This window comes from Equus asinus, chromosome 3 (assembly GCF_041296235.1).
Source record: "Equus asinus isolate D_3611 breed Donkey chromosome 3, EquAss-T2T_v2, whole genome shotgun sequence".
Classification (NCBI taxonomy): domain Eukaryota; kingdom Metazoa; phylum Chordata; class Mammalia; order Perissodactyla; family Equidae; genus Equus; species Equus asinus.
In genome coordinates, this window is record NC_091792.1 from 160,984,571 (window position 1) to 161,008,404 (window position 23,834).

General features: G+C 51.4%; 2 protein-coding genes across 2 annotated transcripts; both read left to right on the plus strand.

Annotated features, from left to right (window-relative positions):
- The first annotated feature begins 212 nt into the window (after positions 1 to 212).
- Positions 213 to 5,754, plus strand: TMEM129 (transmembrane protein 129, E3 ubiquitin ligase). The gene is made up of 4 exons (XM_014840252.3): positions 213 to 650; positions 2,719 to 3,193; positions 3,916 to 4,075; positions 4,169 to 5,754. The coding sequence occupies exons 1-4, from the start codon at positions 446 to 448 to the stop codon at positions 4,415 to 4,417; spliced, it is 1,089 nt and encodes a 362-aa protein (XP_014695738.1). The 5' UTR covers positions 213 to 445; the 3' UTR covers positions 4,418 to 5,754.
- A 917-nt stretch (positions 5,755 to 6,671) lies between these two features.
- Positions 6,672 to 21,507, plus strand: SLBP (stem-loop histone mRNA binding protein). The gene is made up of 8 exons (XM_044768003.2): positions 6,672 to 6,832; positions 6,922 to 7,038; positions 11,054 to 11,158; positions 14,283 to 14,342; positions 14,613 to 14,750; positions 15,404 to 15,553; positions 16,703 to 16,784; positions 20,575 to 21,507. The coding sequence occupies exons 1-8, from the start codon at positions 6,774 to 6,776 to the stop codon at positions 20,689 to 20,691; spliced, it is 828 nt and encodes a 275-aa protein (XP_044623938.1). The 5' UTR covers positions 6,672 to 6,773; the 3' UTR covers positions 20,692 to 21,507.
- Positions 21,508 to 23,834: the final 2,327 nt, after the last annotated feature.

Sequence of the window (23,834 nt, forward strand, 5' to 3'; positions counted from 1 at the left end):
TTGTTAATTTGTTCCTGGAGTCAGAGGACGGGTCTGGAGGGTCATTCGAACCCTCGCGAGGACTGTTGCGGCAGCTCACAACTTCTGGCCGTGTGCTGGGAGCGAGAAATCCATTTCCCGTAGTGCCCCCCGGGACTCGATCTCTCACAGCGCCCTGCGCCGACTTGGCGGCGGGACTCCATCCCATCTCTCAGAGCGCCCCGCGGGCGAGGACTCCACCTCCCACAATGCTCCATGGGGACGCCCATCTCCCAGAGCGCCCCGCGGGCGGGGACTCCACCTCCCAGAGTGCTCCACGGGGGTCTCCCGTCTCCCAGTGTGCTCCGCGGGCCCCATCTCCCAGAGCGCTCCGCGCCCACCGGACCGGGACGCTGGGGCCTGTTCCCGGTGCCGGGGGCTGCGGGCCTGTCCCGGACGGCTCCACGGCGGTGGCGGCGGCGGCGCGATGGACAGCCCCGAAGTCACCTTCACGCTGGCCTACCTGGTGTTCGCGGTGTGCTTCGTGTTCACGCCCACCGAGTTCTACTCGGCCGGGCTCACGGTGCAGAACCTGCTGTCGGGCTGGCTGGGCAGCGAGGACGCCGCCTTCGTGCCCTACCACCTGCGCCGCACGGCCGCCACGCTGCTGTGCCACTCTCTGCTGCCGCTTGGTGAGCCGGCCGCAGCCCGCTCGGGTCCCCGCCCTGTGGGGAGAGTCGGGGAGGGCGCCCGGGGAGAAGCGGCCGGCCCCGAGCGTGAGGCTGCTCCGCCCGCCGGCCGCTCGCAGGGGGCGGAGGCGCTGGCTCGGACCCCGGGGGCTCCTGGGCGACGAGGTGGCCCTGCCCCGGGCCTTGGTCGTGGGCAGGGCAGGCAGAGGTGGGTGACCCTGGGCGGGGTTGTCACAGGTGCGGAGGCCGAGGAAGGCGTCTCTGAGGCCGGCACGCTCCCAGGTTGCCCAGGGGCCGTGCTGGGCAGTGCCCCAGGGGCTCGCTGGCCTCTGGGCGGCCGGCCTGTCACTGGGTGGACGGGGACTGGCTGGAGAGTGGGGGGCAGGCGGGGGTCTGGAGGACCCGCGGGCAGAAGCCGGTGTGGGAGGGTAGCGGCTTGGCCGCGTCTGCAGCTCTGTGGTCACGGGGGAATGTCCCCCTGGCGACGGATGCAGCAGCCTGGCCGGTGTGGAGAGCGGCCAGAGGGGCCTGGGGCCTGCGGGGAAGGTGGGCGGAGAGGAGCCCACGTCAGGATGGAGACAGGGCCAGCGCGGAGAGCTGGTGGCCATGTCCCCTGGGCCGACTGGTTGCTTTGCCTGGTGTTGGGGTCACCGCTGGGCTCCTTCAGCCTGAGGACCCAGCACCCTGTGAGCAGGGCGGCCAGTTAGACCGCTGCCCAGACGAGGAACGTGTGGCTCAGGGCCTGGGCTCCCATGAGGATTGTGGGCTGGCTTCTGCCCTGGGAGCTCAGGAGCCCTGCAGCTTTCTGGAGCCCCTCTAACCCACCCTTTCTGAGGGCCTGTAGGGGGCTGGGCCTCCATCCACGGATAGACAGGGAAGTCGGAACTTACAGAGCTGAGTGACTCACAGAGGCCACACCTAGAGGAGGGCATGGAGCCTGGCCTATGGTTGGACGCGGGATTTTGTTTTATTTTCCAACTTGTTTTGAGAAGTATTTTTTTTTTGGTGGGGAGACTAGCTCTGAGCTGACATCCTTGCCAGTCTTCCTCCGCTTTGTACAGGGGATACCTCCGCAGTATGCCTGATGAGTGGAGTAGGGATCTGAACCTGTGAACCCTGGCCATGGAAGTGGAGCACCCGGAACTTTAACCACTCGGCCATGGGGCTTACCCACCACCCCCACCACCCCCCCTCCGCCAAAGGCTTTTTTTTTGTTGAAGCTTTGAATCCTATTTATTGGCACATGGCAAATTATCTTAAAACATGATTTCATCAACAGCAAACTTATTTATGCAATCTCAATCCTGTCTCTGCACCCCCTCGCTATCTACTTCATTCATTCTTTCTGTTTGTTTGTTTCTGAGGAAGATTTGCTGTGAGTCAACATTTTTGCCAGTCTTCTTCTATTTTATATGTGGGATGCTGCGAAAGCATGGCTGATGAATGGTGTAGGTCCATGCCTGGGATCCGAACCTGCGAACCTGGCTGCAGAAGCAGAGTGTGCCAGACTTAACCACTATGCCACAGGGCTGGCCCCTACTTCATTCATTTTGATGTGCAAAGTGGCCTCAATCTGGCCAGCAGGGGCCCCAGAGCTGGCTCCTGTGTCCTTGTCATGGCCCCCACCATCTGGCACATGATGTCCCAGGCCTGGGATGGGTCACACTCAGAGGGTGGGGTCGAGGGGCTAAGATCCCACCCTGGGGAGGGCGGCTCTGCATTTGGTGACACTAGATCCTTGCATTTGTTTTTCCCATTCTAGGTTTTGTTGCTTTTTCTCAGTACTCACTCTTACTTGTGTAAAACTGAAGTAGTGAATTAAAAACGTTTCACTTCATGTCGCGTCACTGTTGGTGGCAAGGGCTTAGTTGGGCCAGTGTGGAGGTGGGTGAGGCCCACCTGCTGTGGGTACTATGGCCTCGCCCTGGGAGCTGACCAGGGCAGAGGGCCAGGCCCAAGGGTGGGAACAAGTGAAGTGCTCTCCCCCCAGGTATAGGGACAGCACTGTGGCCCTCACTGGGAGATACTTGGTAGTCGCCACCTTTGCTAAGGCTCACTCTGTTCCTTACAGGCTACTACGTAGGTATGTGCTTCGCAGCCTCGGAAAAGCAGCTCTACTCCCCAAGCCAGGCCCCGGAGGCCTGGCAGCTCTTCCTCATGCTGGCAGTGACCCTGCCAACTATCACCTGCACCCTGATCTACTACTGGTCCCGGGACCGGTGGGCCCACCACCCACTGGCCCGCACCCTGGCCCTCTACGCCCTTCCACAGTCGGGGTGGCGGGCCGTCGCTTCCTCCGTCAACACTGAGTTCCGGCGTATTGACAAGTTTGCCACGGGGGCACCAGGAGCCCGTGTGATCGTGACAGATACGTGGGTGATGAAGGTGACCACGTACTGTGTGTACGTGGCCCAGCAGCAGGATGTGCAGCTGACTGTGACGGAGTCACAGCAGCATGAGCTCTCGCCGGACTCCAACCTGCCAGTGCAGCTCCTCACCATTCGTGTGGCCAGTACCAGCCCTGCTGTGCGGGCCTTTGACATCCGGTAGGCGTGCCCGAGGGAGGGCTTTGGGGGCTGGGGCTTGCAGGAGAACGCGTGCCCAGCCAGCGCACAGGTTCGTTTTTGTGCCCTTCTGGGAGGCGATGATGCGTGGAGTGGCCACTCCAGCCATCCCTCCTGCGAGACTCTCCCTCTGAGCGCCCTGCCCACCCCAGGCCCGTCCTGGCCCCTTGGTGCCTTGCCTACCTCGCACCCTACAGGTTTCCTCTGCTTCCCCTTTCTCCAAGTCTCCTTTCTCAGCTTCTCTGGGGAGCATGCTGGGGACGTTTGGGAGTTGTACAGGGTAGAGGCTTGGTGGCTGCCTCAGCTCTGAGGTCGTAGCCCGAGCTGAGGTCTTGTGTCCCATTCACGCTGTGGCTGTCCTGCCGTGCCCCTCCTTGGACACATTTTGGGCCTGCTGAGGGGCCAGCCACTCTGTGTCTCAGTGGCAGTCCTCCCTGCGGCCAGTGGGGTCAGGTGAGCGGGTGGTGTTGGGTCTGTGGGCTCTGGCCTCAGGGCTATCTCACTAGGCTGGTTTTCATCAGGCAGCTGGGCTCTCTGAGTCCCCACGTTCTGTGTGGTTGTGGGTGCTCGGGTCACCATCACAGCTTTGGCCTCTCTGCCACCTGCCCCAGGATCCTTGCCTGGCTGCTTGGGCACAATGGCCCTGCCCTACAGAGGGGCCTCAGTCCAGTGGCCCCAGCCCAGCAGCCCCCGCCTTCTTGCAGGCTGAACTCCACGGAGTACGGCGAGCTGTGTGAGAAGCTCCGGGCACCCATCCGCCGTGCGGCCAACGTCGTCATCCACCAGAGCCTGGGCGACCTGTTCCTGGAGACGTTTGCCTCCCTGGTGGAGGTCAACCCGGCCTATTCAGTCCCCAGCAGCCAGGTGGGGGGCTGGGCGGGGGCGGGCAGGGTCCCTAGGGTGGGGGATCCATGGGGCCATCCGGCCATGCTCCCTGTGATCTCGGCCCACCTGCAGGAGCTGGAGGCCTGCATTGGCTGCATGCAGACACGTGCCAGTGTGAAGCTGGTGAAGATGTGCCAGGAGGTGGCTGAGGGCGAGTGCCAGCAGTGCTACTGCCGCCCCATGTGGTGTCTCACCTGCATGGGCAAGTGGTTTGCCAGCCGCCAGGACCCACAGCGCCCTGACACTTGGCTGGCTAGCCGTGTGCCCTGCCCTACCTGCCGCGCACGCTTCTGCATCCTGGATGTGTGCACCGTGCGCTGAACCGGCCAGGCCTGGGCGAGGGAGCAGCCTTGGGGGTCCTGGCCAGCCCTTCCAGGGCCCCTGCAGCCACCTTGGGGAGCAGCCAGGTCCCCAGGCCCAGAGCTCTTTTCCCAGCTGGAGGACTCACCTCTGCCCTGAGGCTGTCAAAGAGTAGGGGTGGGGGCCCTTCTCTGTTGAAGGCATGGCAGTGGCAGCGGGGTGAGTCTTTGGCACCTCTGCCTCCTTCGCTCCTGTTCCTCAGGGTAGGGGCTGTGTTGGACACAGGGAACACAGCCTTGAGCCCATCTCCAGGGCATTCCAGGGCCTCTCGAGCTGTCTTCTGGGAAACCCCAGGATCTCTACCTTGGGCCGTTTGCCTTATTTTTACTGAGCACACCTACCGCTGAGTTACTCTCGGACCCAGATTCCTGCAAGACTGAGTGAAGCCTGTCTTTCTGCTCCTGTGTCCAAGCCAGCTGCTGGCCCTGTGGTGTTGGCGCCTCACCACCCCTCAATCCCCCAAAGGCTGCTCTGAGCACCCAGGGCAGAGCCTGTCTGTGGAGGGGGAGACCTAGGGTACCACCACTTCAGGGTGAGAGCACCACCCAGGGCTTCCCCTCAGAGGCTGGGTGAGGGGCTGGTTGCTCTTAGCTGCTGTTCCCTTAGCTGTGTGTTCGTGGGAGCCGCCCACCCCCTAGAGGCGCATTTACTCACATGTCTTTTGCTGCCCCTGAGTCCAGGGAAGGGCCAAGCCTCAGATTCCCAGCTAGGGGTGCGCATTGAGCTGAAAACCAAGTGCCACCGAGACATCCTATATCCAGACAACAGGGCTGTTGGGACACAGCACAGGGCTGGCCAGAACCCCCCAGGGTCCATCTGCTTCAGAAGGGGATATGCCCAGTGGTCAAGGGGCTGATGGGTGTGATCCCAATTTCTAGTGGCATAGGTGGGGAGGGGAGGGCAGTGCCAGGCCCCAGGGCCCAGCTCTGACAGCTGTGGCTGCTGGAGGGGACCCTTGCTTGGAGCCCTCAAGCCCTAGGGGGCCTTAAGTCCCCTAAACGTGGCTGGCTTAAGCAGGACTGATGGACCCAGCCGGCCTGAGTCACCCAAGGCCATACTAAACCCCGGGAACTTGGGAGCGGAGAAGGCCCAGCTCTGTGGGCTCCCAGGGCACTGGGCAGATGAAGGCCACCAGGGCTGGCAGCCAGGAGCCACGCCCCGCTGCAGCCTAGAGTTCCTGTGCTGCTAGGGGAGGGCTGCGTCTGGGGTAATTTTTAGCACAAAAGGTTAATTTTATAAAGAAACATCTGTTGTAGCAAAGTGATACAGTATTTAATAAAATGTTAGTTTGAAGTTTATACTACCTCTAAGTGGAATAATCTGTTTTTCTGATATACAAGCCGTGGTAACAGTTGCGGAGAAGCCATCTTCGACGTGCGCTGTAGGAACTTCCCGGCTACTTTCCCAGCTAGGGGCTGGTGGCTCTAGAAGCCTATTTCTAACACACCTGCAAGAGTGGGCGCGGTGGTCTTGGGCCTGGTATTTTGGTAGAGGGCAGTGGCCAGAGCCCTGGGGGCCCACGGGCGCGGGGCCTGCTGGTGGAGGCCTCCATCCCCGGCTGTGTCCCCTGAGGCCTCGGGGGCCCTGGATCTCTGCCGGGTGAGCTCCCCGACAGCGTGCTTGCTGCTCTCACGGTGCTGCCGACCTGACGTTTCTAGGAAAGTGGTGCATGTAGCCGGCTGAAGCATGACAAATGGGGCCGAGGGCGCGGAGGGGCCGTGGGCGCGGGCGGCGTCAGCGCGGGAGGCGGCAGAGCCCAGAAGGGACCGGGGTTCGCGGCGCGGGCGTCTCAGCGCGAACAACTTCCGGCTGAAACTGAAGACAGCGTTCCGCGCGGCCTGACGCTGCTGGCCGCCTGCCCTTCCGGGTTCCCGGTTCCCGCCAGCGCGGAGGCCGCCCCCGCCGGGCCGACCAATCGGAGGCCGCCCCGGCCTGACCAATCGGAGACGCGCCGTCTGCCGCCTCCCAACGCCCGCGTCGCGCGCCTCCGAATCTCCCGCCAATACCCCTCCCCCCGCGGGGCGCGCAGGTGGCGTCGGCGGGCTAGGTGCCGGCCGCCTCACGCCTCACGCCCCTTCCTCGCGGCCTCTCCTCCGTCCCGGCCGGCGTCCCCCTCCGGCGGCGGCGTCCGCGCCGCGCTCGCGCTCCCGCGCCGGCGGGCTCCCCGCAGGGGCCGATGGTCGCGCCCGGCGCGGCGCGGGAGCGCGGGGGCGGGGCCCGCGGCGCATAAAGGCGGCCGGGGCGGGGCGCGCGCGGTCTGTCAGCGCCGGCCCCGGAGCAGCGCGGATCCCTTCCCGCGCCCCGCACGCCGCGCGCCATGGCCTGCCGGCCGCGAAGCCCGCCCCGGGGCGGCAGCCGCTGCGACGGCGACGCCAGGTGAGGCCGGCCGCGCGCCGGGGCGTCCGCGGGGTCGGGCCGGGCGGGTCCTTGGGCCGGTCCCCCCTGACGCAGCCTTTCGTCGGCAGCCCGCCGCCCCCCGCGAGATGGAGCCTCGGCCGGAAGCGCGGAGCCGACGGGAGGCGCAGGAAGCCCGAGGACGCCGAGGGCCCCGCGAGGCCGGTGGGCGACCGCAGACCCGACAGGTGGGCCGGCCTGGCTCGCGCGGGCGCCTCCCGGCGGGGCGAGCATCGGGCCCGGGGCGGGACGCGGCCTGCGGGGCTCTCTCCCTGGCTAGTCAACGCGCCTGCCCGTCACCCCCCCCCCCCGCTAACCACCGCCTGTGGGTTACCCCACCCCTGACTAGCCACGGCCTGTGGGGCACCCCACCCCCGACTAGTCACAGCCTGTGGGGCCCCCTCCCTGGCTAGTCAACGCGCCTGCTGGTCACCCCCGCGACTAGCCACGGCCTGAGGGGCACCCCACCCCCGACCAGTCACAGCCTGTGGGGCCCCCTCCTGACTAGTCAACGCGCCTGCCCGTCACCCCTCCCCCCACTAACCACCGCCTGTGGGTTACCCCACCCCCGACTAGCCACGGCCTGTGGGGCACCCCATCCCCGACTAGTCACAGCCTGTGGGGCCCCCTCCCTGACTAGTCAACGCGCCTGCTGGTCACCCCCCCCACTAGCAACGGCCTGTGGGTCAACCCCCCCCACTAGTCAACGCGCCTGCCCGTCACCCCCCCACTAACCACGGCCTGTGGGGTACCCCCCACCCCCCGATTAGCCACGGCCTGTGGGGCCCCTCCCTGACACTAGTCAAGGCGCCTGCTGGTCACCCCCCTCCCGACTAGTCAAGGCCTGTGGGGACCCCCCCACTAGCCAGGGCCTGTGGGTCACCCCCCCGACTAGTCAACGCGCCCGCTGGTCCCCCCCCCACTTGTTACGGCCTGTGAGTCACTCCCCCCACTAGTCAATGTGCCTGCTGATCACCCCCCACCACTAGCCACTGCCTGTGGGGCACCCCCCCCACTAGTCACGGCCTGTGGGTTACCCCCGCATTAGTCAACGGGCCTGCCAGTCACACAGACCCCCACGCTGACTAGCCACTGCTTGTGGGTCACGACCCCCCCACTAGTCACGGCCTGTGGGTCACCCCCCCACGAGGGCACCTGTGGGTTGTCATCATCACCCCTCTCCCCAGCTAGTTAAGGCCTGCAGGTCACCACCCTGACTAGTTAGGGTGCTTGTGCCTCACACCACTTGATTAGTTATGGTTCCTGTGGGTCACCACCTTGGCAAGTTAGGTCACCTGTACCTCACCACGCTTGGCTAGTTAAGGCACTTGTTATCTCACCACACTTGGCTAGTCATGGAGCTTGTGTTTTACAACACTTGACTAGTTAAGGTGTCTATGCCTCATCACACCTGACTAGTTAAGAGGCCTGGGCCTCACTATACTTGACTAGTTAAGGTGCTTGTCTGCCATAACATGACTGAGGTACTTGAGGAGCCCGTGATGTGTCCCAGTGATAGGTGTCAACGAAAACTGGCTTCAACCTCAGTCACTCAGTGAGCTCTGTTGTGTTCTGGGAACGGCATCCTGAGCTACTGTGAACTTCTTAGAATGTTCCAACGCAGCTAGTCAGGTTGGCCTTTAACGGTCAGCTTAGAGAAGTTAGGTATCACACCAGAGTCGTAAAAGGTGGACGCCAGGATGCAAACCAAGGTCTAAGCTTCAGGTTCCTCTTTCTGTCCTGACGCTCCCCAGGTACCCTTCACTGCAGCGTTTATGTGTGTGTTTCAGCATTTTCTAGGTAGGGCAGAGTGTTGGGGAGGTCGAGACACCTGCCCAACAAGATTTCCGTTTTTGTTGTGCCTCTGCCCTAGCGTGGGTGGGTCAGCAAGTCAGACGAGGTATTTCAGAGGGACGAGGAGTGGCTGAAGAAAACAAGCGGGAGGTGATGGTGGTGAAGGCTGGCGTGCTGTTCAGAGCCCGTGGTCAGGGAAGGCCTCTGTTGGGGGACCTTATGTGTGGTGACTGGGATGAAGTGGGAGGTGGTCTCTGTGAGGATCTGAGTGCCACAGCCCTCAGGTGGGGACATATTTGGCCTGTTTGAGGACTGACTAGAGGAGGATAAAGGGTGGGGGGGGCAGCTAAGTTCAGGTGAAGGGAGTGCTGAGAAATGGATGGTTCAGGATAGACTTTTTAAAGCAGGACTCGTACTTGCTGATGGGTTGGGGGGCTGAAGAGATGAGTCAAGATGATTCCAATTTTTTAGGCTTGGACTCCTTTGTCACTTGTGGAACCATTTATCAGGATGAAGGGGGGGGGATGGAGCAGACTTGGCATGGGGAAGGAATCAGTGGTTAGGTCTAAGAAACTTCTCAGATGAGCAGGAAATATCAAGAAGTTAATGAGATCTAAGTCTGAATGGAGGAGGCCGCTCGCCTTAGGCACAGACGTGAGTTATCAGCATATAGGGATGGCTTTTAAAGATTTGAGACTAGGGGAAATTATCTGGGAGGAGGTGTGAGTGTAGGAGAGGGCCTGTACAGCCCTAGGGCTAGATGTGAAGAGAAGGTAATCAAAGGTCATCACTGAGATCAAGCTCTGAGCCCTCCAAGTGGTCTCTCTTTTAGCTGAAGATGAAATGTTAAATCGTTATATTGTCTTAAAAGTTCTTTGTATCCCCATGAGTACCCTTCTAGCTTACCAGTCAGCCACCTAGGCCTCCTTATTTTTCTAACATGGTAGGAAGGCTCATGTCCTAGGCCCTGTACACCTGCAGTTTGCTCTGTGCATAATGCTTTTCTCCCCACAATCCCCTGTGGTGATGAGTGGGGAATGCACGCAGGTACCTGGTGAGTAGAGCCAGCTACGTGTCCCTCACAGCATGCAAGGAGTAGTCCTTTTGGAGGGAAGTTAGTTCAGTGTGTAAAGTAAGTTTTGTTTTCCATTTGAGCAATTTCTCCAAAAGTACTCTTGTCCTAAGGTAGGGTAGGTGGTGAATATAATCTGCCTAATCTAAGAAATACGTTTTAGTTCCACCAAAAGTATTTTTTATTATACTACCAAAATATGAGATGTAGCAAAACATCATTTGTAAGCACCTTGTAAAAGTTCAGGGATCTGTCACGGCTGGGAGACCCATCCGTGAACCTCTTGATCTGGTTGTCTCCTGTATCTGACACAGTTATTGAGTCAGTTTAACCTTTGGTTCATTAATTTGATTTCAGACCCTGCCAATTATTTTTAGACTCTGGAAATTTACTTTTAAAAATCCAATTTGAGTTTCTCTGAGTGGGGTCACCAGAAGGGAAGAAACGATAATTGTGTAAAAGGATTCTTCACTTGCTGTTGCAATTGCATTTTCAAAGCAGGTCATTTGGTTTGCAGCTGGAATATATAAGGTTGCTTATTGTTGTAGTTGAAGTTAGTGTCTAGTTTTGATATACCAGTGGTGGCCAATAGAAAACTGAGGAGGAAAAATAAAAATGTAAGTTTACATCTAATCTACAAATAACAGACATACCAGAAATTCTAAGTGCCAGAATTCTTGGCGTCAAGCCTTATGTTTCAAGTTGCCTGATATTGACTAAAGATGTCCTTGAGTTCTAGATAAAACTGAGCTCCTAGATTGAGTTAACCCAACTTTGGCAGAGAGGTACCTTTACTAGTGGACTGTCCTACTGCAGCAAGGATTCCCATGTATATTCTGCCCTCTATTTTAATTACAGTGTGATATATTATCGTTAATTGTGTGCATTTAGAAGTAAATAGTAGCCACTATTTATTAGGTACCTTTTATGTGCCAGTCACTCTGCTTAGCGTTAAGCATGTGCTATCTGAAATCTTTTTTAAAATCCTGAAAAAAGTAACTTCTCATTTTGAAAATAAAAGAACAAGTTGTATTAGGCACCTTCTCGGTGCTGATGATATCTCATTGACTTTGTCTGCCTATCTCCCAGTGGTCCGTGTCCTCATGATTTAGCAAATGCAGGCACATGGTGGATGCACAGAAGTAGCTTATTGAATGAAGCCCAGAGAGGCTTTCAGCGAATTGCCCAAACTCAGTGAGCTAATAAGTTACAGAGCAGAGATTACCCTGGAGCCTATTTCCTTGGCACTTTCCAAACAACCTCTGAACGTTTCTTGATGTGTGATTTGAAAGGAAACTGAAAGTGTGGTTCCAATGTGCATTTTTGTTTTATTGCAGCTTTACCACTCCTGAAGGCCCTAAGCCCCGTTCTAGATGTTCAGACTGGGCAAGTGCAGTTGAAGAAGATGAAATGAGGACCAGAGTTAACAAAGAAATTGCAAGGTATACATTTCAGACCACTTTGAAATGTTATCCATCGTCTTTTTAATTATATATTAAATTCAAAGTATGTCTTAGAGTAGTGGTTCTTAGAGGTCTGGTCCCCAGCCCAGCAACATCAGCAGTTTCTGGGAACTTGTTAGAAATGCAGATTCAGCCGGCTCTGTGGCCGAGTTCGTCCGATCTGCTGCGGCGGCCCAGGGTTCGGATCCTGAATGCGGACGTGGCACCGCTCGTCAGGTCACATTGAGGCGGCATCCCACATCCCACAACTGGAAGGACCTGCAACTAAGATACACAACTGTGTACTGGGGTGGCGGGGGGAGTTTGGGAAATAAAGCAGGGGAAAAAAAAAAAAGATTGGCAACAGTTGTTAGCTCAGGTGCCAATCCTTAAAAAAAAAAAAAAAGGGAAGATTGGCAACAGTTGTTAGCCTAGGTGCCAATCTTTAAGGAAAAAAGAAATGCAGATTCTCAGGCCCCTCCCCAGGCCTGCTGACTGGGAAACTCCAGGTGGGGCCCAGCCATGTTTTAAGAAGCCGTCCAGATGAGTGTGCGCAGTGAAGTTTAAGCACCACCGTCTTAGTGGCTGTCCTTCCGGGACGGCAGTAGGTGGGAGGTGGTACTGCTGGATCGCAGAGGACAGCCATGATGTGCTCTAACCTACATGCTGGGCGCGCTCACCCCAGCAAAGTGCGTGGAGGTGCTCTCCTCAGGTAGCATACTCTTGACTGACACCTGGCTAAGGTAATAGCTCGGAAATGCCAGAGCACAGGGAGGGCTCTCTCACTTGGGGTCTGTGAACTCCTTGTACTTGTACCCAAAATTGTTGTGTGTATCCAAGTTCTCACCAACTCCAAGCCACTTCCCTGATTCATTACGGTTCTGATGGTGCGTCCTTAACCACTACTTACCTCCCTTGATTAATTCTTGTGTTTTTAGGCTTTTCTCCCCTTTGATATCTGCCATCTAACCCAGCTGAATGAACTTAGAGTTAAAATATTGTGGCTCTTAAGTAGTTGAAGTATGTTGAACCAAGACTCCGTTAGTTCTTAATTCTGATGAGAAAATGTGTCCTCAGTGTCAAGCAGGGCCAGACTGCCTGCTCTGCCTCTGCAGTGGTTGGTAGTCTTTATAGTTGCCTCCTTTGGAAAGGCACGGGCACACAAGGGGGTTGGTTATGATCACTCAAGGGGCCACTTAATTTCGTTTAGGCATCAAAATGTATGTGTGTGGGTAAGTTGTATGCCTGGGTAGAAAAAGTGGACTGGGAGTTGACAGACGTGGCCTCCAGTGTTTTGAATGAGTTTTATTTATCTAGATCTTGATTTTTCCAACTGAAGTTAGGATGTTTGACTTGGTCTATGCAGTTTCTGTGTTCTACTCACAAGGCTCATCATAACTCTCAGCGTACCTATCTGTCCTGACCCCCGTCACCCCTTGCCAAGTACCATCTGCAGCTCTTAGGCCACACGGGGAGACCCCTGTCTGTCGTGACCCTCTTGTCTTGACCCTCCTGTTGGTGGACCCCTCTTTTTTTCCTCAGTTGTCTCTGAAAATTGTCCTCTTTTGCAAAACAGGCCTGCTCTGTTTTGGGTCACTCTGTTGATTGCACCGTTTCTGATCGAAAGCTGCTGGTTTTAGAAACACCCAGGTGATTTGACCTGCTGAAGATGGTGGTCTGCCTTACTTCCCACCAGGAAGGGGGGTGTGAGAATTCAGCTCACTGTACTTCAAGGAGGGTAACACACACTACACATCAGCTGTCTGAAAATTTGAGAATGGGTTTGTCACACGTAAAGCCAGTCTTTGTCAGCTGGGGTTCCAGAGAGCATGAAGCCTGCAAAAAATGATTTGAGAGACTAGTTTCTCAGTTCTCACAGGATGGTACATAATCAGTGCTGTTCCACGTACACAGGAAATAACTTAGTTCGTTAACTTTCTGATGTCCAGACTGCACTGGATGCCACAGCAAACTTGAGAGAGGTACAAGAATTTTAGATTTTTGAAGGAGACACAGTGATCTGGACATCTTTTAGATACTTGCATGAACTTCTAGCTTGAGATGGTTCATGGTTTCAGTGTTAGCTTGCAGTATGCTCCTTTGGTGACATACCTTTGCAAAGCTGGGTTTTGGTAGTTCTGTGATAGAAGGCAAATGCCTCATGAAGTCCGTGAGGCGCAAGACAGGGTGGGGGATGTTCATTCTCTTTTCAAGATCAGAGAAGGTGAGCAGTGCCCATCAGGCACACGTGTCCCATTAATAAGTAATTGTGGTATTAGAAATAAACTTTTTAAATTCCCACGTATGTTTATTTTTTTCAAAAGGCTACAGGGTTTTTGGGGTGTAAATTTCAAGGTTGTTTGGATCTCACTACTTAAACTGAAAGTGTTAGGGTGTCTTTGGCCCAGAGCCCTCTGCGGTACAGACAGTGGCGCCTGAGGGCATTGAGGGAGGAGTGTTCTCTCTCAGCTTGGTTGCTTTAAGCACTATGTGATCTGGGCAAATAACCTTTATCTTCTTATAAAAGAAGGTGACAGAGGGAGGTTGAAAATACAGTCATGTGTCACCTAACATTTTGAGAAATGTGTTAGGGGATTTTGTTGTTTTGCAAACATCATAGAGTGTACTTACACAACCTAGATGGTATAGCCTACTACACACCTCAGCTACGTGGTACTAATCTAATGGGACCACAGTCGTATACGTGGTCCGTTGTTGACCACAACATCATTATGGGATGTGTGACTGTAAGAGAAACAACATGCTGTTACCCTAATCCACTTACCCAGACCACACCTCTCAGGAAGAAGGCTATTCCTAGTGGCTGTCTTTTAGCTCTAAGAGCATTAAATGTTAACTTTTTTTTTTCTTTTCTGCTTTTTCTCCCCAAATTCCCCCAGCACATAGTTGTATATTTTAGTTGTCGGTCCTTCTAGTTGTGGCATGTGGGACGCCGCCTCAATGTGGCCCAACAGACAGTGCCGTGTCTGCACCCAGGATCCGAACTGGCAAAACCCTGGGTTGCTGAAGCGGAGCATGCGAACCTAACCACTTGGCCACGGGGCTGGCCCCTAAGTTAATTTGTATGCGTTTTTAAAAACAGCAACATTTATTTTGTTCCCAGATATAAAAGAAAACTCCTCATAAATGACTTTGGGAGAGAGAGAAAATCATCATCGGGAAGGTAAATGCCATAGAAATGTTTCTTTTCTAATTGTGAACACAAAATACTGGTTGTCTCAATAGCATCTACTGACTGATTAGTCTGTTCTTCACTGATAGGAAATATTGTATCATGTACTAAATTCCCCTATATACAAAGGTTCTGGAGTGTTCTGGGGTTAATATGGTTTGGAATCTAGAGGACAAATACTCCTTCATTATTGTGTTTCAACATTTTCTTTCATAATCTTAATTGGGAGGCTTGTTCAGTTGTTAATTTCATTTTCTTCAGTTCTGATTCAAAGGAGTCTATGTCTTCAGTGCCAGCCGACTTAGAGACGGATGAAAGTGTCCTGATGAGAAGACAGAAACAGATCAACTATGGAAAGAATACCATTGCTTATGATCGCTATATCAAAGAAGTCCCAAGGTAGTCTCGTTGCATTGGCATGTCTTGATCAAGTCGTGTGGCATTGTAGTCTAGAGAGTTGCTTACAGGGCAAATCTGATTCTGGGAATAGTTCACACCTGCTAAGAACTGTTTGTTAATGACTTTCAGGTGCTTAGGTAAATAAATAAGAATGGTGACTGAAAAACCAAGGACATGAATATTTTAAAACGTAACATTTTCATAGTTTAGAATTGTTAGGTAACATTTTAGTCCTCAAGCAGTCTTGTAAATGGAAAGTTATTAAAATACATGATGGGAAAAAAAGTCAAGTTCAAGTCACATATTGTGAAGATGTTACTGGAGAAAAAATGAGCATTGCCCCATTTTGCACAAGCAGCGTGCTCTTGCCTGTCATGCTTCCTCACACACATAAGGATACAAAGAAGGCTTTAGAGAGTGCATCAACTTTTCTTGGCAGAATTGGGATTCGTGTGTACTTTTCTGGAGCACAGATTGCAAAAGAATAGTAGAGTCAGAGAGGTAGTGCTTTCTTATACGTGCCTTTGCTCAGTTTGTACAATCTCAGTTGATTGATAACTTTTTAATAACACTGATCTCAGAGTTTGGTTGTCTTCAAACTAATGCGCACATGTGAAGGGCGTGTGCTAGGGTAATCTTTTTCTCTCCCGCAGACACCTTCGACAGCCTGGCATTCATCCCAAGACCCCCAACAAATTTAAGAAGTATAGTCGACGATCTTGGGACCAGCAGATCAGACTCTGGAAGGTGGCTCTGCATTTTTGGGATCCTCCAGCTGAAGAAGGATGTGATTTGCAAGAGATGTATGTCTTCATTGCATTCTTATCCTTGACTTCTGAGATGCGTGTGGTGACTGACATCGCTCTGTCACTTGTGTGGCAGGTTGTTGTGGTGTCAAGTCTCCCTGGGAGTGCTCAGGGAGCAGAGCAGCCAGTTATCACAACTGCTTGTCTGTTTTCTCTGTGCAAGTGTATAAAGCTGGCCGGGTGGGCTCTGGAGGGAGGAGTGTGCTTTCTGGATTGGATTTGCTTTTTGTGGCTAGAAACAATAGAGCTTAGCAAACCTAGAAATAAGTGGGTTTTTGTTGGTTTTTAAGATAAATATTCTAAAAAGTATTGGAGTAATTGAACTATGGAAATTAAAGGCCTTTTCTTTAATGAAGGAAGCCTTTTATCTTTTCTTTATTGGTTTTTAAATTTGTGCCTAGTTGCAAAGATCAGGCCTGAATTTTTGCCACATCGTTAGGATTCCGGTTAAACAAGGAGGTGGAACAAATGGTCTTGCACTTACCTCCCTCTGTGTGGTATCTCTTCTCATCTCCTCTGTTCACCTGAGCCTCTCTCTCTCAGAGACACATTTATTTGTTCAACAAATATTTGAGTTTCTGCTTTGTGTTGGGGAAATTTATTAGGAACTGTCATGTTTGAAGCAGTTCCTAACATGGTTTTACAAATTTGGCCTCACGGATGTCGTACTGATTTTTTTCCAGTGTGACACTATTGTCGCATTCTCTTTATAATTAGAAAATTGGAAAAATGAATGATGATGTGTACTGTGGTTTGTTGCAGTGTTCATCTCATTCCCCCCAAATTGGTCTTATTATTGATGCTTGTACTTACAAGGATGCTCGTGGATGTGTATAAGTAGTTTCTCTGCAGTTGAGAATGGGCTGCTTGTGGTGCGCCCTGAACCAGGCGAATGTTTTCGCCTGCAGTGACTGCCACCAGCTTTACATCTGTGATCAATTTGCAGCGGTTCAGTGCGGCACATGGGGAGTCACTGAAAGCTGTTCCATCCTCAGAGAGCAGAGGAGACACGTGTCTGTCCTCCTGGGGCAGCGTGGTGTTGATGGCGTTTGTTTTAATGAACAGACTTGGAGAACTTTCCTGTGCCCCGTGTCTCCTGGCTGTGTTAGGTGGTGACTGACACGCCTGTTTGGCTTCACTTCACAGACATCCTGTCGACCTTGGGGAAATGGAGACGGAATCCGTGGACAGCAGCTCCGAGTCCCAGGCGAGCTCTCAGGATAACTTCGTAAGTACCTTTCCTCGGTTCTGTCTCTTAGTGTGGGTGCTTCACGTTAGTTGTTGACAATATATGCCACTTTATAAACTAAAGTTTAAGCTGAAGTTTGATTCTAGTGCTTATGAAAAAGGGACTCCTTACCCCTTTCTCTAACATCATCGAAATGTCAGATTTGATGGAGTTGCTAGGTAGTGGCCTTAATTTAAGTTTTCGTTCAGTCCAACTAACCAGTCCTACCATTTCCATTTACACGTAAAAAGCCTTTTCCCCTCTGGTTCCAGCGTCTTCACAAGCATTGTCACTAGCATTAATTTTAGGCTGTATACAATTTGTGCTGGTGAATTGCTAGTAGAGGAATCATCTGCTAATTGTTAATAAATAAAGGAATGCTTTGTGCCTAGGAGTTTTCCCCACATTTGCCAATTTAAAAAAATTACATGTTTTTGAGAAAAAACTTAAGATTAAAAGCAGCGTACAGAATTGCTTCATCTCCATTTCTGTAGTCACTGGTTGGGTGCATGTTCTCCAGATTTTTCTGCATGTGTACAAGCAAACACACATCAGCAGTTTACAATAAAAGGGTCCTTTTATTTTATTTATTTATATTTTTTTGTGAGGAAGATTTGCCCTGAACTAACATCTGTTACCAGTCTTTCTCTCTTTTTTTTTCCCCCCAAAGCCTGAGTACATAGTTGTCTATCCTAGGTGTAAGTCATTCTGGTTCCTCTATGTGGGATGCTGCCACAGCATGGTTGATAAGTGGTGTGTAGGTCTGTGCTCAGGATCTGAACTGGTGAACCCCAGGCTGCTGAAGCAGAGCTTGCGAACTTAACCACTTGGCCACAGGGCTGGCCTGCCTTTTATTTTATAAACGAGACTACCCCAATATTTACATAGGGAAATATCCAGCATATTAAGTGAAAAAATAGGTTAAAACCTATAGAACACAAATATTTGTTGTGAAGTACTCATCCTTTATATAAGATCATCCTGTACTGTTTGAACAGTTCAGAAGCTTATAAAACAAACGTTTATAGTTGCCTTTTCCTGCTCTCCTTTGATCTGTGTCACTCCTGGTGAGCCTGGTGCATGTCCTTCTAGTCTCGTGGAACATCTGCACACCACACACTCTTGTTACTGACAGTGTGTCACTGAGAGGTTAGAAATAACATAAATGTCCAACAATAGAGGAATGGTAAAATTATGTTGTTATTATAAGGAATACAACTGTTACAGATTGGTTTTGAAGACTAATGACATGGGAAAATTGTTGAGATAAATAACAGGATATTTAATGAGAGGATGATCCTAGTTTTGTGGAATTTACACATAGGCAGGACTAAAAAGAAACCTATGAAGATCTCAGCAGGTCATATCCTCAGTTTGGATTAAGATTAACCCTTGTCCCGTCTCAAGAAATAGATTCTGAACATGCCACTTGCAGTATCAGAAGTTAGAGGGAGATGCACAGGCCTGAGGGGCCAGGGAGGGGGCTGAGACTGCACAGTTGTGTGCAGGGAGCCAGACCTTAAAGATGAGAGGCAGGGGTCCTGGTGGGAGATGCTGGGGGCAGCCACAGGGAGGGGTGGCTCAGAGACAGCTGGATGTGCAGAAGGAGGAGAGAAGGCTGGGTGAAAGTAGGTATTTATTTAGTACAGTGGACACCCAGTAGACAGAGACTGTCTGTCTGTCCCAGTGTGTGTTGCTTAACTGCTCAAAAGCAAGCTGCAGGGTGGTGGAGCTTCACCATTGAACACTGGACACAGCCACGATACAACTATCGTGCCCAAGAAATGTAACATTGATAATGTGCTGCTGTCTAATAAACAGTCCATATTCAGGTTTGTCAGTTGTCCCAATAATGTCATTTTTACGAATCTTTTTTTTTTTTTTGAGGAAGATTAGCCCTGAGGTACTGCCAATCCTCTTTTTGCTGAGGAAGACTGGCCCTGAGCTAACATCCATGCCCATCTTCCTCTTTATACATGGGACACTTACCACAGCATGGCTTTTGCCAAGCGGTGCCATGTCCGCACCCGGGATCCGAACCAGCGAACCCTGGACTGCCGAGTGGAATGTGCCAACTTAACCGCTGTGCCACCGGGCCGGCCCTTTATGGATCTTTTTGATCCAAAATTTAATCAAGGATTATGTGTTTAAATTACTGTGTCTCTTAATATCCTTTAGCTTAGAATAGTCTCCCTACCTTTCCCCACTGACATTGACTTTTTATTTTGAAGAGTTCAGGCTAGTTTTTGTAAAGTGATATATTCCTCAATTGGGAGTTGTCATATTGTTTCCGTAAGAATTAGACTCAGGGGCCGGCCCCATGGCCGAGTGGTTAAGTTCGTGCGCTCCACTTCGGCAGCCCAGGGTTTTGGTGGTTCAGATCCCGGGCAGGGACATGGCACCGCTCGTCAGCCCATGCTGAGGCGGTGTCCCACAGAACTAGAGGCACTCACAACTAGATTATACAACTATGTCCTAGGGACTTTAGGGGAAGAAGGAGGAAAAAAAAGATTGGCAACAGATATTAGTTCAGGTACCAATCTTAAAAAAAAAAAAAAGAATTTGATTCAGAGTAAACACTTTGGGCAAGAATATTTCGATGCAGGGGTGGTGTATATCAGTTTGTCCCACTATTGGTAATGTTAAATTTATAACGTGACTTGGGTGGTATCAACCAGATTTCTCTATTGTAAAAATAGAACTCTTTTTTAACATTGATTTAGAACTTTGGTTTTAGGTCATATAAACATACTTCATCTGGTTTAAACTCCTTAAGTTGTAAACTGACATTTGAATGTATGACCTTCCAGTTAAACTTTTTTTTTTTTGGTGAGGAAGGTTAGCCCTGAGCTAACAGCCATGCCCATCTTCCTCTTTTATGTGTGGGATGCTGCCACAGTATGGCTCAATGAGCGATGCATAGGTCTGCGCCCGGAATCCAAACCCACAAACTCTGGGCCGCCAAAGCAGAGCACGTGAACTCAACCACTGTGCCACCGGGCCAGCCCCTCAGTTAAACTTTTTCAATGAAAAAACCAAAACCTGTTCATTAAAGCAATCCAGAAATATATTGAACTAAACGCTGTCACCTCCTGTCTTGAGAGTCACTGTTCAGCCTTGCCTGGGCCTTCAGCATGCGTTCTTAGAGAAGGTGTACGTGGCGTACACATCTGGACTTTGAGTTCTTATACTGGGCCTTGTAAATAGTATGTACTGTCCCTTTGATGGTATAATTATTAGGATCCCTGCTGAGCCGAAGTGAATGCACAGACCTTGACGTGCATTCTCTCACATGGTTCCTGGAAGTTGTGGGCTGTAGGAAGCGGCCCCCGTTTTTGAGGTGAGATAGGCTCGGCCCCAGTGCTAGAGCTGAACCGGCTCTGCCTCGGTTTGATGTGGTTCTGCTTCACAAGTCCCAGTAGGTGACAGTGTGCATCTAGTCTACACAGCAGCTCCTGTTAGAGTTGAGTGGCTGCGGCTCAGAGGCCTTCAAGGGTCAAGTGGTTTCTCATTGTAGGGGGTGAGGGGCAGTGTTAGTGGGTAGGAGTTGACACATCCAGCTGAAGTAAAGTTTGATGTTATCCTTCAATTTTAGCTAGCTAATTGCTTTGGATTCTGTCTTGTGTGTTCCAGCATTCATAGACCCTTGCTGGTAAGGATCGGTCTGGGTCCTGGGGCACTGCGGGTGTAGGAGGCAGCGCTCAGTCCCTCGGTGGGGCTTAGCAGCCTTGTGCTTAGTGCCTTCTGTATGTCTGAGGAACTAGCCATGACCTGGGCTTCTGTTTTCTAGGATGTGTACTCTGGCACACCCACCAAAGTTAGACACGTGGACTGCCAAGTGGGGGACGAGTTTGATTTGGAAGCTTGTCTAACTGAACCCTTGAAAGACTTCCCAGCTATGAGCTAACTGGGGCCACCTGGAGGCCACTGAGAACAAGACTTGCCTCCACCTGTCTGGGTGGAGGGCCAGCCAAGCATGTGTTGTGCATCGTAACTGGATGGTTTCTGTTAATAGTTCGTTATCTCATGGTGAATTGTTATTCTTGCCTTATTTTCTTAAGAAACGTTAATTTTATGTATAGTGAGTATATTTTGCATGTTTTAACTTGTAAATGGAATTAAATCCAAGAAAAATTGAACTTGAAGCAATCTTGCAACAAACTTAATTGCTTAATTCCTACCATCTTTTAAGCTAACCTGACAAGCATATTTTAACTGGTTTTCCACAAGTATTTTAGATATTAAGTTGCCACTTACCAGATGGCTGGTTTGGATTTAACCATATATTCATGGGACCAAACTAGCAGCAGCTTTCTTTGAAGCATTCTCAGAATCAGACACCTTTAATATTTTCATGGAAACTTAATTTTTGGCCTTTCATCAATATGTCAAGGTGGCTTTTTTTTCCTCATATAGAGCACTGAATAGTCAAAGACGTTAAATTGAGCTGTTAATGGATTTTATGTAAGTTATACAGTCTTAATTTGGTACTTGTAAATAGCACTCAGTAGGCCTTCTACCCATAATACTCCAAGAGTTAAGGCAGCAGGATTTAGAAAGAACTTTTTTTTTTACAATCGATTTTCCATGTAAAATTGCTGTAAATGATAATGTGTACAGATTTCTGTTCGAATATTCAATTGTAAACTTCTTGTTAAGACTGTTATGTTTCTGTTGCTTTTGTATGGAATGACATTGCAAAAATAAAAAGAAAAGAACCTTCTTTAACTGATTTATTACATTGCTGGATGGGCTAACTGCCGTGATTCCTGTGTTTGGAGGGTTCGAGTCAGCATCTGACTTGATCATGTGGCGCTGGAGAGGATGGTGCATGGTGGTGAAAGAGTCATGACCAGACTCATCAGCCCCACCGCACCCTGTGAGGGGACCTCGTTTGATAGGTTCAGAGCTCCGACGTGGGATCTGGTTCGAGCTGGAGCCAGATGCAGAGCTCGGGTCAGTGCGGGGCCCAGCCACATTTGATGTGTGCTTTCCTTAGACCCAGGGTCTTCTGGTTGAGGGAAGTGGATGCCTAGCAGACTTACATAGGAAGCCGGGGACCTAGGCTTGATGCTTATTGAGCAACTAGAGTGACAGGGCCTTTCTCTGTCTCCTGAGACAGACCAGGGCTGCACAGTCTACCCTGGAGCCCAATGAGCACTGGACCTGGGTCCCCAGGGTCTGCCCTGCCCGTGGCGTGCCTTCCGCAGTCATGCACTTGGACGCTCACAGCTCTCCTGCAGACCTTGCCACCAGCCACGGCCATGGCCACACGCCCCAAGGATGCTCCCTCGGAAGTGATGCTGAACTCACTTCAAGCAAGGGATGAGCTTTGGCAACTTTGTTCAAGTTGTTTCAAAAGGGCAGAAACATTTCTTGCTCATTTAACACATTTGTTGAACCCATACTGTGTGTCAGGCACAGTCTAGCAGTCATTGGGGACACGGAGGAGACTGAGTGTCCCAAAGTCTGCAGTCACACTCTAATGGGGACAGAAGACAACATACGGTATCAGATTAAAGGGTAAGAGTAGAGAAGGCTGTCGGATGTGGGGAGTGGCTGGGTGGTGGGAAGTTGCAGTTTTTACGGGGCAGTTGGGAGACACCTGATAAGGTGGCATCTGAGCAATCGGGTGCTCTCGGGGGAGAACATTCAGCCCAGAAGGCAGCGAATGCAAAGGCCCTGAAGTGGGAGTGTGGTGAATAGACTGCCAACCAATCCTCAAGTGGGGGAGAGACTTTGTAGCTGGGCAGTGGGCAGGAGTTGAAAGGACCTTGAGAAAGCCTGAAGAGCTGTGAGGAGAGTGCTAGCTGGTGCCTTGGGGCTTTGAGGAGACTTCCAGTGAGGGTTGGTGGGAAGGTGTGGGAATACTGGGAACTGCACCAAAGCAGACCCTTGCTCTGTAGTGACAGGAAGTAGCAGTACTGTTGCATGCGGTGTGGTGGTGGGAAATAGAAAGTGTGACTGGTGGACGGGGTGATCTAGGTAAAGATTTCCAGGCAGAGCGCTGACGGCACCTCTGGCTTCCTGCTGCTTCTGAAAGGCAAGAATAGAATGCAGTCTGTACAAAGGCTGAATATCATAATGTATACCTGAAACTTACAGTGTTAAAGGCTAATGTGATCTCAATAAAATTGTTAGAGTAATATTAAAAAACTTGTGGCAAGAGACTGGTGATGTTTACACAAAACCGTGACTGTAATTAATGCCACCAAATGGTACATTTAAAAGTGTTTAAAATGGCAAAATTTATGTTATATATATCTTACCACAATAAAATAGGTAAATAAAAGGTGAGAGTAGGGAAGCTAAAGGGAGGAGTATTTAACATGAAGGAGTGGCACTTACTGGTCTCAATTATTCTCAGCCTTTCCAGATGGCAAACAAGACTAACATTAAAAAATGGCTTTGAAGCAAAGATCAAATCCAGAGGACAGCCAGGAAGACGATCTATAATGAAGCTGAGGCTGTGGATGGAAAATGCTTTGTTAAGAATTTAGGATGTTGACAGTCTTTCCATCAAACAATAAGACTTCTAAGAAGCTTAAGAGCTTGTCCCTCAGTAGAAGCCCCAAACAGAGAAGGGCTTATTTGAGGAGACCTGTGCATGTGACTTTTGTCTAATAAATTGAACCCCAGTAAGATTCACAGGAGACTCAAAGCTTTTGAAAGAATTATATTGGCAAAAACTGCCAGTTTGGACTGAAAGGGACAGGCAGTATGAAACGAAAGAAGACTTTGGACCCTCAGGATTCTACTGGCAGGAAGCAGGTTGAGAAAACTACACAGCTGCAAACACAGGCTACATTTCATGGAAAAAGAAAGATAATTCAGAGGGCGGGACTAGAAGTCCAGAGGCAGAGCCAAGAAGCATGGAGAACAGCTGATGGAACTGCCGTGGCCAGTGCCTCCCATGTGCCTCCCCTCTCTGCCCGCCCATCTTTGGACAGACGTCTGTAGCACTTACCCCAGGCCTGGCCCGTTGTCCACTGTGTGGGGATGTGGCGGGGCAGGGGACAAAGGGCAGATAAGTTGTCTCCTTAGTTCAGG

Bases quoted from the DNA above. Each gene is read 5' to 3' on its own strand.
- TMEM129 (XM_014840252.3), top strand. From the start codon at position 446: ATGGACAGCCCCGAAGTCACCTTCACGCTGGCCTACCTGGTGTTCGCG. The intron at 3,194-3,915 runs GTAGGCGTGCCC...GCCTTCTTGCAG, and splicing joins GTGCGGGCCTTTGACATCCG to GCTGAACTCCACGGAGTACG. The intron at 4,076-4,168 runs GTGGGGGGCTGG...GCCCACCTGCAG, and splicing joins ATTCAGTCCCCAGCAGCCAG to GAGCTGGAGGCCTGCATTGG.
- SLBP (XM_044768003.2), top strand. From the start codon at position 6,774: ATGGCCTGCCGGCCGCGAAGCCCGCCCCGGGGCGGCAGCCGCTGCGAC. The intron at 14,343-14,612 runs GTAAATGCCATA...CATTTTCTTCAG, and splicing joins AGAAAATCATCATCGGGAAG to TTCTGATTCAAAGGAGTCTA. The intron at 16,785-20,574 runs GTAAGTACCTTT...TCTGTTTTCTAG, and splicing joins CGAGCTCTCAGGATAACTTC to GATGTGTACTCTGGCACACC.